The sequence below is a fragment of the Setaria viridis genome, chromosome 9, assembly GCF_005286985.2.
Source record: "Setaria viridis chromosome 9, Setaria_viridis_v4.0, whole genome shotgun sequence".
Lineage (NCBI taxonomy): Eukaryota > Viridiplantae > Streptophyta > Magnoliopsida > Poales > Poaceae > Setaria > Setaria viridis.
Genome location: NC_048271.2, coordinates 51904326 through 51917018, shown reverse-complemented (window position 1 = coordinate 51917018; position 12693 = coordinate 51904326). Strand labels below are relative to the sequence as shown.

General features: G+C 49.6%; 3 protein-coding genes and 1 non-coding gene across 5 annotated transcripts; 2 read left to right on the top strand and 2 right to left on the bottom strand.

Annotated features, from left to right (window-relative positions):
• The first annotated feature begins 2077 nt into the window (after nucleotides 1–2077).
• Nucleotides 2078–3331, top strand: LOC117838042 (uncharacterized). The gene has a single exon (XM_034717909.2). It carries the CDS (start codon nucleotides 2230–2232, stop codon nucleotides 2980–2982), a length of 753 nt encoding a protein of 250 aa, XP_034573800.1. The 5' UTR covers nucleotides 2078–2229; the 3' UTR covers nucleotides 2983–3331.
• Nucleotides 3332–4490: 1159 nt separating this feature from the next.
• On the bottom strand, nucleotides 4491–7574 carry LOC117838040 (2-carboxy-1,4-naphthoquinone phytyltransferase, chloroplastic). Of its 2 annotated transcripts, none has more exons than XM_072290773.1 (10): nucleotides 7160–7574; nucleotides 6844–6947; nucleotides 6632–6703; nucleotides 6385–6523; nucleotides 6047–6135; nucleotides 5840–5939; nucleotides 5693–5731; nucleotides 5474–5584; nucleotides 5295–5360; nucleotides 4491–5216 (listed from the first exon to the last, which is right to left on the bottom strand). In XM_072290773.1, exons 1-10 carry the CDS (start codon nucleotides 7397–7399, stop codon nucleotides 5106–5108), a joined length of 1071 nt encoding a protein of 356 aa, XP_072146874.1. In that variant the 5' UTR covers nucleotides 7400–7574; the 3' UTR covers nucleotides 4491–5105. The 2 variants fall into 2 exon arrangements, with proteins under 2 accessions (XP_072146874.1, XP_034573798.1); XM_034717907.2 differs by having other exon boundaries at nucleotides 6047–6162; nucleotides 7160–7570.
• Nucleotides 7575–9450: 1876 nt separating this feature from the next.
• Nucleotides 9451–11837, bottom strand: LOC117839490 (ras-related protein Rab11D). Its single transcript, XM_034719830.2, has 2 exons — nucleotides 11454–11837; nucleotides 9451–10061 (listed from the first exon to the last, which is right to left on the bottom strand). The coding sequence occupies exons 1-2, from the start codon at nucleotides 11666–11668 to the stop codon at nucleotides 9623–9625; spliced, it is 654 nt and encodes a 217-aa protein (XP_034575721.1). The 5' UTR covers nucleotides 11669–11837; the 3' UTR covers nucleotides 9451–9622.
• Nucleotides 11838–12506: 669 nt separating this feature from the next.
• On the top strand, nucleotides 12507–12591 carry TRNAY-GUA (transfer RNA tyrosine (anticodon GUA)). The gene is given in 2 exon segments: nucleotides 12507–12543; nucleotides 12556–12591. It is a non-coding gene; the product is annotated as a tRNA-Tyr (tRNA).
• The last annotated feature ends 102 nt before the right edge of the window (nucleotides 12592–12693 follow it).

Genomic DNA, 12693 nt, shown 5'->3' with positions numbered 1-12693 from the left:
CCTCCAGACTTCTTATTCCTTTCTTTTCCAAACGTCGGACCCATTTTGTACCTGTCACCACTTTCCCCCTCCAAAAAAAAAACCTGTCACCGCTTTTCCCAAAAATAAAATGAAATAAAATGGTTGGTTAAGCGTTCTGCATATTCCTGTCTCCTCTCTTTCTGTATGAGATGCCTCCTTCCCCTTTGATACCTACTGCAATCGCACACACATAACAGGACCCATGGCGCCCTTTCCAGCTCGAGGAGAGACCGGATCGCGGTTCGTCATCCATGCCCACTAACAGCCACCAAACCGCTTTTTAACACTTCTATATAGGCAGTGCAGCTGGGTTTAGTTTTGTGGGGGTTCTGCACGATGTGCGGCGCTCTTCTTCGTACTATCTCCTTTCTCTACGTACATACTCTACCCGCGGCACTGGCACTTCTCGGTCTGGACACGTCCGAGGTGTGTTGTGTGCGCCACTTGATGATCTCGTTCGTCACAAATTAAACAATATTATGCTAATGATACTGTAAAGGTCGGCGGTTACCTCTTCCGGATGCAATGTCATAACGACAACTCGTCTTGCAATTGTTCTGTGTTTCCCTGGAACATGGTGCAGGCCTGCAGCCTGTTGTGATCTTCTGTACACACCAGAACATGCAGTCCTACCTGATGAAGTCTAAGGTCCGTTTGGTTCTTCGAGAGCTTCTAAAATTCCTGTCACATTCGAATGTTTAAGATGCTAATTAGGAATATTAAATATAGACTAATTACAAAATCAATTGCACAGATGGAGGCTAATTTGCGAGGCGAATCTATTAAGCCTAATTAGTTCATAATTTGACAATGTGGTGCTAAAGTAAACATGTGCTAATGATGGATTAATTAGGCTTAATAGATTCATCTCGGGAATTAGCCTCCATCCTGTGTAATTAGTTTTATAATTAGCTTATATTTAGTCCTCCTAATTAGCCTCCGAATATTCGATGCGATATGAATTTTAGTCCAGACTAAAGATCCAAACACCCTCTAACACCCATGATACTTTTTAGTTCGGATTAAAGATCCAAACACCCCCTAACGCCCATAATACTTCTGAATGTTAACTCGCTTAATCCAACCGGTTGCAACGATAAGATCAAACGCCATTTCGTTATTTGGCTCACATGTCCTTTTCATTTTTTTTCTCTGCCCTGCAATGAGGGGAATAAGATAAGAAAATCTTTTGCGTGCAACTCCTCCCAGTACCAGTACCGCAGTACGTACTCGCCGGCTCCAGCTAGCTGGCCCCATCTGAAGGGACGATTCTGCCCTCGGCCGGTCAAAGACACCCTTTCGGTCAAAGCAGCTCCCCGTGCGTGGTGTCGTTTTTTAAGAGCCCCGAAAGCGATCGGAGTCTAAAATAAACAAAACAAAAAGCAGGGCACCCCGATTACGGCCTCACATCACATGGCTCCTCCGCTAATCGCCCCTCGTAATCTCTCGGGACTTGTCTTTACGCCTCGCGTCCCCTTCCATTCGAGCGCACCTTTTCATCCCCTCCACGGTAGGTTAGGCTAATCCTAGCAGTAGCAGCCCGTAGATTACTTGCCGCTGCTCCTTCTTCTTCGACTGCTTTCTAGCGGCAGTATCTTACTTTGATGGCGTGTGGTCCAGCGGCGGGCCAGTGTGGATCGTGTGGTCGTACGGCTTCTTGTTGCGGCAGTGATTGCTCCTGGGGCCATGGCAAATCTGGCTGCTTCCGCTCAAAATGCCCCTCGTGGGAGCCTGAAATCAGTAATCACCACAGGAAAATGTCCATGCGCGATTTTTCAGCAGGTTTATCTGCTGCTGTTCGTCGAGCTGTTAGGTCCACATAGTGCGTACATACTCTTTCACACGAATACATTAATCACCGGAGAATTAGCAGTAAAAGTAGTCAAGAAATCAGAGTGAAACCTCGCGAAGCTGCATTCCAGAATCCAGAGGCGAAATGCTCCGCCGGATTTTGCAGCGCGTCGACGGAGGAGAGGAGAGCGGCTGAAGCGCTGAGCACCCAGCAGTCGGCGGCTCGGGGGTGCGGTAGCCAGACACACTGCTACCACCGCACTGCCCACTGCGCCTCTTTTGGTTTGCCCCAGAAGAGAAGAGCCTGTCGCCTATCCATCCATCCGCGGCCTCCCTACTGCCTTCCTCACTCCCCAAATCCCAATCTCCCCCCACTCCCCTCCTCGCCGAGCCCCCGCTCTCTTCCGCCAATCCACCATGGTCATGGACAAGCCCAACCTCCCGCAGCCGCCGCCACCGTCCTCGGCATCCACCGCCGCATCCTCGCTCAAGTCCCTCAACAAGGCCTCCTACAAGATCTCCAAGCAGTTGTCCTCCACCTCCGCCTCTTCCGCTCCCGCATCCGCTTCCGCTTCCTCGATGAGGGCGCCTTCCCCGCCGCCGCCGCAGCCTCCCCGCCCGTCTCCTCCGCTCCCACCGCCGCCACCGGCGCAGGCGTCGTCCATCCCCGCCGACCACCCGCCTCCCCAGCCCCCGGTCTACAACATCGACAAGTCCGACTTCCGCGACGTCGTGCAGAAGCTCACCGGCTCCCCGTCCCACCTCCTCCCGCCCCAGGCCCCGGCCGCCCCCGCCGCTGCCGCCGCGGCCATGGCGCCACCTCCGCCCATCATGGCGCCTCCCCCGCCTCCCATCATGGCGCCTCCGCCGCCGCCAACGGCGATACCCTCCCGCCTCCACCGCATCCGGCCGCCGCCGCTGGCCCCGCCGCGCCCGGTGCCCATCCTGCCGCCGCCCCCGCCGGCGCTCTCCCCGCTCCCGCCGCTCCCGGCGGTCTGCATGACCGCGGAGTCGCCCATCTCCGCCTACATGCGCCGCCTCCGCGGGATGCCCTCGCCGATCCACGTGCCAACGTCGCCGCTCGGATTCGGCTGCCTGCCCTCGCCGCGGACGCCGCCGTCGCCCGGCGTGGCGATGCCGGCCACCAGCCCCCGCGTCCGCGACCCGTGACCCAGGAAGCCACCGATGCAGCAGCCGCCGCCACCGCCGCCGCCGATGTGTAGATACGGCTGGGTAGGAGAGATCTGGCGAGGCGGCGGCGAGGAAAGGAGGAAGCAGCAATACAATCACATTCTGTTAGCTCCAACTCAAACCTTAGCTCAAAAATTCTTTTTTTCTTTCCTAGCGTGCTCTGCCTTGATATTTTGTTGGTGTACATGGGACGTGCGGCGTTTGGCAACCAACCGATGGATTGCTCATGTTTGGCTAATTTTTTGTAACAAAGCTTATGCAATATGTATGGCAGAATCTCATATGCAAAATTTATTTAGGATTATGGTATTATCTTCGATAGGACTCATCAACTCTTGTTGCCTGGCACCTCTTGCAGTAAACTAATTTTAGCTAGCTTACAGTGTTCCTGCTTGTGAGGTCAAAAGGCTAGGAACTAATCCAATCTGGCTTCTTGTGCATGTGATTGGGTCTATATACTTGGTCTTTGTTCTGTGGTTGATATTTGGATCCTTGTTCATGAATCATGATAGATTTTGTTCGGTAGGCAATTGCAATTAAGCATTGATTTCTTGTGTGACATGGACGTCATTTGTTTTGTGGTGTACGATGGCTTGTCTAATTATGATCACATGAATTGTAAAGCATGTTTGGTGACACATCGCCGTTTGGCTCTGCCTTTTCTCTTGTTAATCATGGCTTGTATTTGTTTATCATGATTCATGCGTATTATATTAGCTTTTGCGTGGGTATTGAAGTATTGAACTCCAGAACTTCCAGGGGCAATTAGTCACAAGACAAGGCTCCTCATGCAGTCATGCTTCCTAACTATTGGTAAGGTCAGTAATGCTATCTTTGCAATTGAGCTAAAAAAGGGTTGGATCGGTGGGAGTGTTGGCTTTTGATAATCAGATGTTGAGTCAACATTTTTGGTCACTGAATGACCGGCAAGAGCAAAAAAAATCTATGTTTTCCCATTGCGTTTTTACCTTCCATAAGCTTTGGTCAAGTCACAAGTTGTCAACGTTGCACCAAAGGTGTTTGTTTGCCTTTGCACACTTGCTAAGTTTGTGGTCAGATGGAAGGTGAGATGCTCCACTTAGGAGAATTTTACTGTGAACCAAGTTGATTGAAAAGGGGGAGCTGAGAAGCACAGATGTCCATTTCTGTCGAAGATCGATGACAGGGCAACAGTTACTTCAAGTCCAATTGGAAAGTGATGTGCTGAGAAGATGCCAGTATTTTCTCTCCTCTTCCTGTATACGGCGTTTGTACGGTCAAAACAAGAATTTCCTAATGTACCTTTTATCATTTGAATGCTTTCTATACTCGCAATATTTCTCTTTGAATATTTTTTGCTCTTCACCAGCTGCTCTGCTATCTTTCACAGTTTGCCAACGCCATCCAGGTTGGGTTCATGCCGGGCTGTGTGGTTTCTGCGCATCACGTTGTGTGAGCATGGCTTTGACTGTGTGTCAGTGTAAGGATCGACCAGTATGGGGCAACACTTGCAGCAGAAGTATTTGTTTTACATGTTTGGTTGTATTAACATTGTTTACTTGTCTGAACAAAGAGATGGAAACAAGGCATTACAATTACAAACCCTACACGGTAGCTGGATAACCACCAACCAGGGAAGGCAAAATGTGAAACACAAGGGTGTGAATGAAAGCCCGGAAATCCGCATGGTCGTATGCATTATCAGTTCGTACGTTTGTACAGGGAAGTAACGCTTGAACATGACTCGTACGTCCTGGCTTGGAATTCAATTCATACTGGAATCCTCCTCTACATGCAACGGTAATCTGACCGTGCACAAGCAAGCCGAGCCAGTCAAAGCGTAGAAGACGTGTTCCTTGGGCAAAAACCGGATGCTGTGAAGCAAATCAACTCAGGCTCAGGCACCGAACGTCCAAACCTACTCATTCACTCAAGCAGCAACATCTAGTACCTCCCTGGCATTTCCTCTCCATTTCTTGGCAAAACTGCACCAGCTCAGTGCTGCAATCATTCTCAACGTTCAGTCTGTTCTGTTGCCGAATCAGAAGTTCAGAACACAGTGGAAGGCTGTGTATTCGCTGGGTGCTCCGGATTATCTCATGGATTTCAAGGTTGCTCATTTGTCAGGCTAGTACACCATTTCGGGCCAAGACCAAACCAGAAGCCAGCGCCATCCCAAACAGAGCATGCAACCGCACACAGTAGTACTTCGCCATGAAAATCTTGGCATTGTCCTGGAGGCGTAATCTCAAACTGTATCAGCACAGGATGCTCACTTTCAGAGGAAGGCAGTTGAGAAGAGCATTTTTTACCTCGTGATTTTTCAGCACATAGTCCACAACCAATTTGCCCACAGGCAGAGTAAGTCCACAAAGGACCTGAAATATTTTCGATGATGGTTGAGTTAGATGTTCAGCGTCAACATTTCTACACGAAGCACCCCATAAAAAAAATCTACATGCAGCAGTGTGATCAGCTGTTAGTAGCTTACAGTGCAAGCTGATGGAAGAGCTTTGCTTATGCCAAATGCAGCCAAAAGAATGTAAAGCATGGCAATAGCAACCGCCACTATTCGTGATCCTGCTTCAGTGCCAACTCTTACCTGTTTGCAAATTCACATACAAAGAACCTTGTTATAGTCAAATAAGTAACATAGGCGAGTAAAAATTGCCAAAGCAATTTAGAACTTGATCTTAGATAGAACAAATACCAGGGGAGACATCTTTCCAACAGCAAGATCTCCATCAATCTATAGAATATAAGGGTATATCTGCTGTAAGGATTTTGTCCCATATATATCAAAGTGATAATGTAATCCTACATTGGGAATTTCTTTTTTGTCGAGTCAGAATTGTACCTGATGAAAATGGCTGCAGAAGAGTATCAAAGTAGTTGTCAACCCAACTAGGACTGATGAAGCTACGACTGTTTTGGTGAGAGGGAGCACCACCTTTCCACTGACATATTACAGTATTTCAAGAGATACCATTTACGTTGATTTCAACTTTTCAAGTGAATTGAGTATTGTCTCTAATTGTGTTCTACTGCAGCAACTGATGGTTACCTTGAAATATTTACGCTGCTGTTTGAGAAGTAGAAAGCTGTGGTTGCCAATGGACCAAAAGCAGCAAAACACAAGGGCTCACCTAGTCCCTGATAACTTAATCGAAATGGAGGACACTGAGAAATATCACATAGTCAGAATAATGAAAGTAAACAATGCAACTATTACAGTTGCTCCTTATATACTGACACATGGTTCTAAATACAATTATGTCTACAAGAATTCAAAGTCAAATGCAAAGAACCAAGTGTATATATGGTCTGACTAATGGCACAGAATATTAAGATATACGAGATAACCACATGGTTCCTTGAAAAGCGGGTACGAGATATTATTACCTGATAAACATAACCACAGAAGATTGCACACATCACCAAGAAAATGAATCTAGCATCCCCGGCTTCTGCAAAGGCCCAAAATAGCCCCACAAAGCCGAGTAAAAGAGAAACATTTGCAGCATTTTGTGTCACAGCTCGACTGCATAAGCAGATTTTACACCATAACATCATGCTTCACTTCTAAAACCAACCATGCAAGCCATCTAATTTATAGTGTTATTTGATCTCTGAAACAAGTGTGCAGTACCTGCCAATAATGTTAACAACAGATTCTTTCTTGTTCTTATCAGCCCCAGTATCCGAATCAAAGACATCATTGCTGCAATGAAGTCAGACAGAGGACTTAGTCTTCTGAAATATCTATTATACGTTTTCTGGCTAATCCATACAATCGGTCCATTTTGAAGAAATTGGCATTACATTGAAAATGATGTTTCATTTAAAATAATTAATTTTTACCTCAGATTGAGCCAAGTGATCACAAGGACTGCCGCTGCCAAGATAGTGAAGTAGCGTCTGGCAAAGAATAGCCCTGCGTGATGATAAGCAGAAGCGCTCCCTACCTGCAGCGACCCTTAAATGTGAGTGTCATATGGCAAGGCATCTAAAATTTCAAATCACGTAGAAGATCAGTGTAAAACTACTTGAATTGCAGGCATCAAATTCGGAATTAAGAAAAGGGAAATTTTTCTAAAATTGTGGTACGGTTCCCAATTGTCTGCTTTGACGGCACACATCACACTAGCGAGGTAGGGAGTCGTCGTAAATGACTCACCGTGAGTGGCACAAGCGCCACGGAGTATATGGGCAGCTTCGCCGCCCTCCAGAGTAACGTCGCGCGTGACAGCTCGCCGAACTCCTCGGCTTCACCGGAAGCTGCTGTAGCCGAGCACCGAGCACGCCGAAGAGCGCTTGGCCTTCTCGCCGCGGCAGTGGCAACGCAGCTACGGCGAGGGGAAGGCGCGAGGGGAGTGACCAGGAGAAAAGGCGCGAGGGCTATTCCGGCGAGCGGCATCAGCTGCGGCCGCGCGGGAGCCGGGAGGATTGTGAGTCCGGGAGAGGTTAGGCGCGGCGCTCCACGAAGCGCGTCGCGGGCGCCGGCGTCCGGGAGCGGCAGAGGTGCTCTCGCTGCTGGGCCTGCATGGATAAGGCTGGGCGAAGCGATAGCGAGGGCGCCGAGGAGGAGGAGGCAGGGAGTGTGGTAGTGGCGGGCTGGGCGGGTGACAAGTGAAAGTCACGGGTGAGCACCCTTTTCCAAATCCAACGGCTTAGAGGCTCCCCACGTCGTTCAATCGTTCTCTGGGGCACACGAGTGTTTGAATAGAGCAGTGTGCGAGCAAAATCTTGGGCACCCACCGGGTGGATCGCAGCCGGCGGCCTCGCCGTAGTCCTCAGCTGCCGTCCAGCCCTGTGCCGGCGTTGCCCCGAGAATCGCGTTGCCACGCATGTTCTGGAATAGATCCTGAGGTCTGAAGTTTGATTGGTTTACCGCGCCTAGAATTTACTGAACTTGCTGTCTGGCCATCGCTGGCAAAGAAACCATGTGCTGCACGCTGCACAGCGGCGTTAGGGCGGCCCGCGGCCGACGGCGTCCTTGGCCATGGATGGATCCACTGATCCTCCACCTCCAGCACCACTCTGACACCCTATCTCAAACGGTGCGACACGAACGCCATTTCCACCCATGCGGCCATGCTCTCGCGTATAGCCATTGTGATCAGCTATTGGCATGGGCTGGGCAATCATCGGAAACTCCAGAGGATACTGAATGCCGCCGCGTCGAGACAGGCCCGTGAGTTCTCTCCCGGGAAACGGCCGAACGCACCGCCGGCGCCTAGACTCCCCCACGTAGTCGCGTCGAGCCAGCCCATGGCTAGAGACGGCAGGGGTCCGTGTGAGCGTTTGGCGCCGCCTGGCCGTGCGCGCGAGGAGTGCGGGGTGCCCGTCCTCCACCTGCTTGTTCGCGCGGCCGGCACGTTCGCGGGGGAATGCACGATGAAGCGAGCGACGCTGTGGTCGCTGCCGCGACGAGAGAGTGTAGGGCGAGCTTGCTTCCCAGCCACGGGAAGCCACGCCACAGCCCACAGGGCTGTGACATCCCATGGCTGGAAACCCAGTATCCAATACGAGACAGCGAATCTGCTTTGGCGTTTTCTATGGGCCGTGATTTTGGGCAAAACTGGCAACGGGCCGTTGGACCGCTGGCACCGGCCCCTCCCTCCCTCTACGCCGTTATTTTTCTTTTTTCCTTTTCCCTCCTCGCCTGTGATGCACACCATTTCACTTGATTCAAGGTTACGCTTACCCTCCTACACGCTCTTGCAAAGCCATAATATGTGCGCATCAGCATATCAGTCAGAAAGGAGAAGCGTCAGGTGATTAGTTTTTTTTTTCTGGGAGAAATCTCGTCATGTGAAGACTTCTCTAACAAGTACTAAATGTTCAAGGCTCAATAACACCAACACGAAAAATACTACTGCGCAGCGCTAAATCTGAATCATCCATGCAGTCACCAGTTCCAGATTCTACACGGCTGGAGATCACAACAATTTTGTTGACACTTTGCCAGAAGGTTGAAAGGAAGCCACTTCCGAGCCACTGCACCAGTCGCCTATTCATCAGATTAATACCACCTCGCCACCCGAAGTAGCGCCGCACCACCTTAAATTTCGTCCTCGGGAGCCATCCTCGCCGAGCTCGGTTGCACGGGCTTGTAACCCAAGTGGGGGCATTAAGGTGGTGTGGATGCTTGGTGCGGACTCTGAGTTTGAGTCTGTGGTGTGCCCTTGCTGGTCCTGCCCGTTCCAAGTTGGTAGTGGCCTGTGCGGCTCACTCTCACGCTTCCAACGGTGGAAGGTTGACAGGCCGCTACATCACAGGCCCAATACAGGCTCAGGGTCCCTCTACAACAGACTTTTGTAATTTTTGAGCTGATTTTCTATCTTCTGGATTCTTCTTGGCAAACGGGAAAATGCACTTAACATCGTGAGAGACTGACATCTGAAAGACAATCAGTGCTATAGATATTTCCATCAGGAAAAAAAGTATCAATTGGAGAACAAGAAGTCAAGAACGGTAAGACATTAGCACATGCTTCCCCTCATGTCACAATTGTGACAAAAATATAAAATACAACAGTGTTTCAACCCGCCAAAATCTGAGTATTTCGGCAGGGATTTACAACAAAAACAATATTGCAGGAATATATTCAGCACACATAACACCAAACTCAGAAGCATCACATGGAACTACAACACTTGCTCTTAGGGATTTCCTGCGCCGGACCTGGGACAAGGACCTTCTTGCCTGGCATTGCTGGGGCAGCCCCATTGCTCTTTGGCTCGGACACCATGTTCTTCTTGCTGTGGATTTTGAAAATTTCTGTCAAGACAGTTTGGAAAGCACTCTCTACGTTTGTTGCCTGGAGTGCGGAGGTCTCCAGAAAGAAGAGGTTCTCCTTCTCGGCGAACTCCTTGGCATCCTCAGTACTCACGGCTCGCTGCTCCTCAAGATCGCTCTTGTTGCCAACTAGCATTATCACTATGTTCTTGTCGGCGTGGGCACGGAGTTCATCTAGCCACCGAGGTATATGATCAAAGCTTTGGCGCCTGGTGATGTCATAGACTAGAAGAGCTCCCAGTGCCCCTCTGTAATATGCGCTTGTCACAGCCCTGTACCTGCAGTAGTTGGGAGTAGTCAGCATGACATGTCCTTGAAGAAAAATCCAAAACAATTGATGGAAGGCAGGTGCAAAAATCCAGAACATTAAAAAATGTACCAAACATGCTAAATTCTGAGGCCATGATATGAATCGGAACCTAATATATGAAATGCTTTCCATGAGTCAGCACCCACTGATTAAAACGCTAAAAGAACACCAGAATGTCATGAGGTACTCTTAAGTAAATAGGCAGAACACTCAATAGTATAATAATCATGCACATTCTAAATTTTCTCGTCAATAGTTAGGAGTTTAGGATAGACCTCAGAGAAATCAATGATATTAGAAAGAGCGATTTGATGCTTGTATCCTATATTGTTCAGTAGGACCTAATCATGTCTTACAGGCTACACTAGTGGGCCTGCTCGGTAGTGTTGGCTGCAGCCAGCTATTGCAGCCATCAAAGTTTGCTTTGCCCTGCAGCTGTTGAAATTTGCTTTGCCTTGCAGCCGAGCTGCTGCTACTTGGCCTCAGCCGAACGGCTGGGCTGCACAGCAGCGGCAGCTGCAGCCGCATTGTTGCAAAATAACAGGATGCCACATGACAACTTGACAAGAGTTTGTGAGTTGTGATCAAACAAAACAAGGAACCATGACATAGTGCACAAGCAATTGAGCTCAGACTCAACCAACTTGGCAATCTTCCCATCATAGAGGTTTCCAACAAACAAATTTTCTTCAATGGATGTAAATTCTTGCACAGCATTTCTTAGTACGGCAGGCCTATTCATTTGTTGTACCTCAGAATCACCAGGAACTTTGAAGGCATTGCCAATTTGTGCATCAAAGCCCGTCAGGTATCAGACAGCAGATGAGCGAAGTACAAGGTAACTCTGAATCACCTCAGAATTCGAATAATATTGTTCCCATCAACCCAAGATCCGGCTGTCAAACAACTTCTATCAAAGAGCAATGCGGAACTACTACTAACTGTACCACACATTAACTTTCTCAATTATGGTCTCTGAAACCACAGAGTAAGTAGCAGTAAACAGAAATGACTGGGATCGTCCTTGCCTCGTCAACTATACTGACTGAAGCATACGCATAACTTTAGCAAGCACTCCGCCGTAAGCGTAGAACTGCCAGTGCCAGATCTACTCACCTAGCACCACATTGTACTTGTGCTGGTAAGGTAGGTGTGAACTCACTAAAAGGCAAAGATTTCAGCAGCAGAGATCTACCATTGCGCTCAACCGTTTCTGCTACTGCTACAGTCCATAGAGATCTAATGTGCAAGAGAAACAGATCGACGAGCATGAATTGTGCAAGAGATTATTAGTGACTAAAGCAGCGGCGAGGATCGGGAGCAGAGCGGGGAGGTGGACGGGCGCGGCAGATGGTAGTACCTCTCCTGGCCGGCGGTGTCCCAGATCTGGGCCTTGACGCTTCTGTGGTCGATGACGAGGGTGCGGGTCTGGAACTCGACCCCGATGGTGGCCTTGGAGTCGAGGCTGAACTCGTTGCGGGCGAAGCGGGCAAGGATCTGCGACTTGCCCACCGCCGAGTCGCCGATCAGCACCACCTTGAAGACGTAGTCCACCTTCTCCCCGGCCCCCGCCATGCCCTCTCGCCCGCCGGTGGTGGCGCGTCGCTCTGGCTCTGCTTCGGCTCCGGGGGTCGGGAAAAAGAGAGGAGGCAGCGGGGGCGCTAGTGGAGAGAGTGCTTTGGTTTTATGATTTTTGAAAGCGGGCGAGACGACACCGGTCTCCCAAGTCGTAGTAGCCTAGTACTAGTAGGCCGGAAGTGCAGCGTGACCGAGGAGGAGCTCGGAAGCTGGTGCCGGCCAGCGGCCGGTACTGCCGGATCTCTTCGACGTGCTGACGAAACTGCCCCTGAATTTCCCCGTCCCACCGAACTAGCAGTGGCAGTAATGATCATTTGGGCACGATTGTGAGTATGTGACCTTATTTCTTTTCAATTCATAGTTCATACACAGGCAGCTTTCGGTAAAAACTAACAGAGCAAAAACCCAGCAGCGTGTGGCAATGCCATGATGCAGTCATGTCGGCACTGGCTCTGCGGGCGTGGACGGCATGCTAGCATTGGGTGTTGTCCATGCTCCGTAGCTCGCTTTTCTGCTGGCGCGGCCTCGATGGACAAGTACGAGGACAAGGCCTACAGGAGTACAACTGTACAAGGACTGCAATGGCCTAGCAAACAAACCGGGATGGTTGAACCTTTGGGGTCTAGTAGTCTTCTTCTTTCGTCATTGGGCATTTGGGCACGCTCGCGAGTTGCGGCCTTCCATTTTCTTGTATGCTCACCAACTCGAAACCTTCCGGAGACTGCAGAAACATTTTGCCATGCGTTACCGAACGAATTCTTTCGTTTCCGCTAAGTTGAGCTATCTCACTAATATAATTATGTTTAATATTAGTTAGTTACACCGCTAACGCAAACCGACCTTAGCTCAGTTGGTAGAGCGGAGGACTGTAGTGTCGCAGATAAATCCTTAGGTCGCTGGTTCGAATCCGGCAGGTCGGAGATTTCTTTTTAGATTTCAGGTTTTTTTTTGGCCAATCGTACTTGAACCATCTGTGTGTTTTTCTGTATATTGTTGAGATCCTTCTTTTGTTTGCTGCTCAG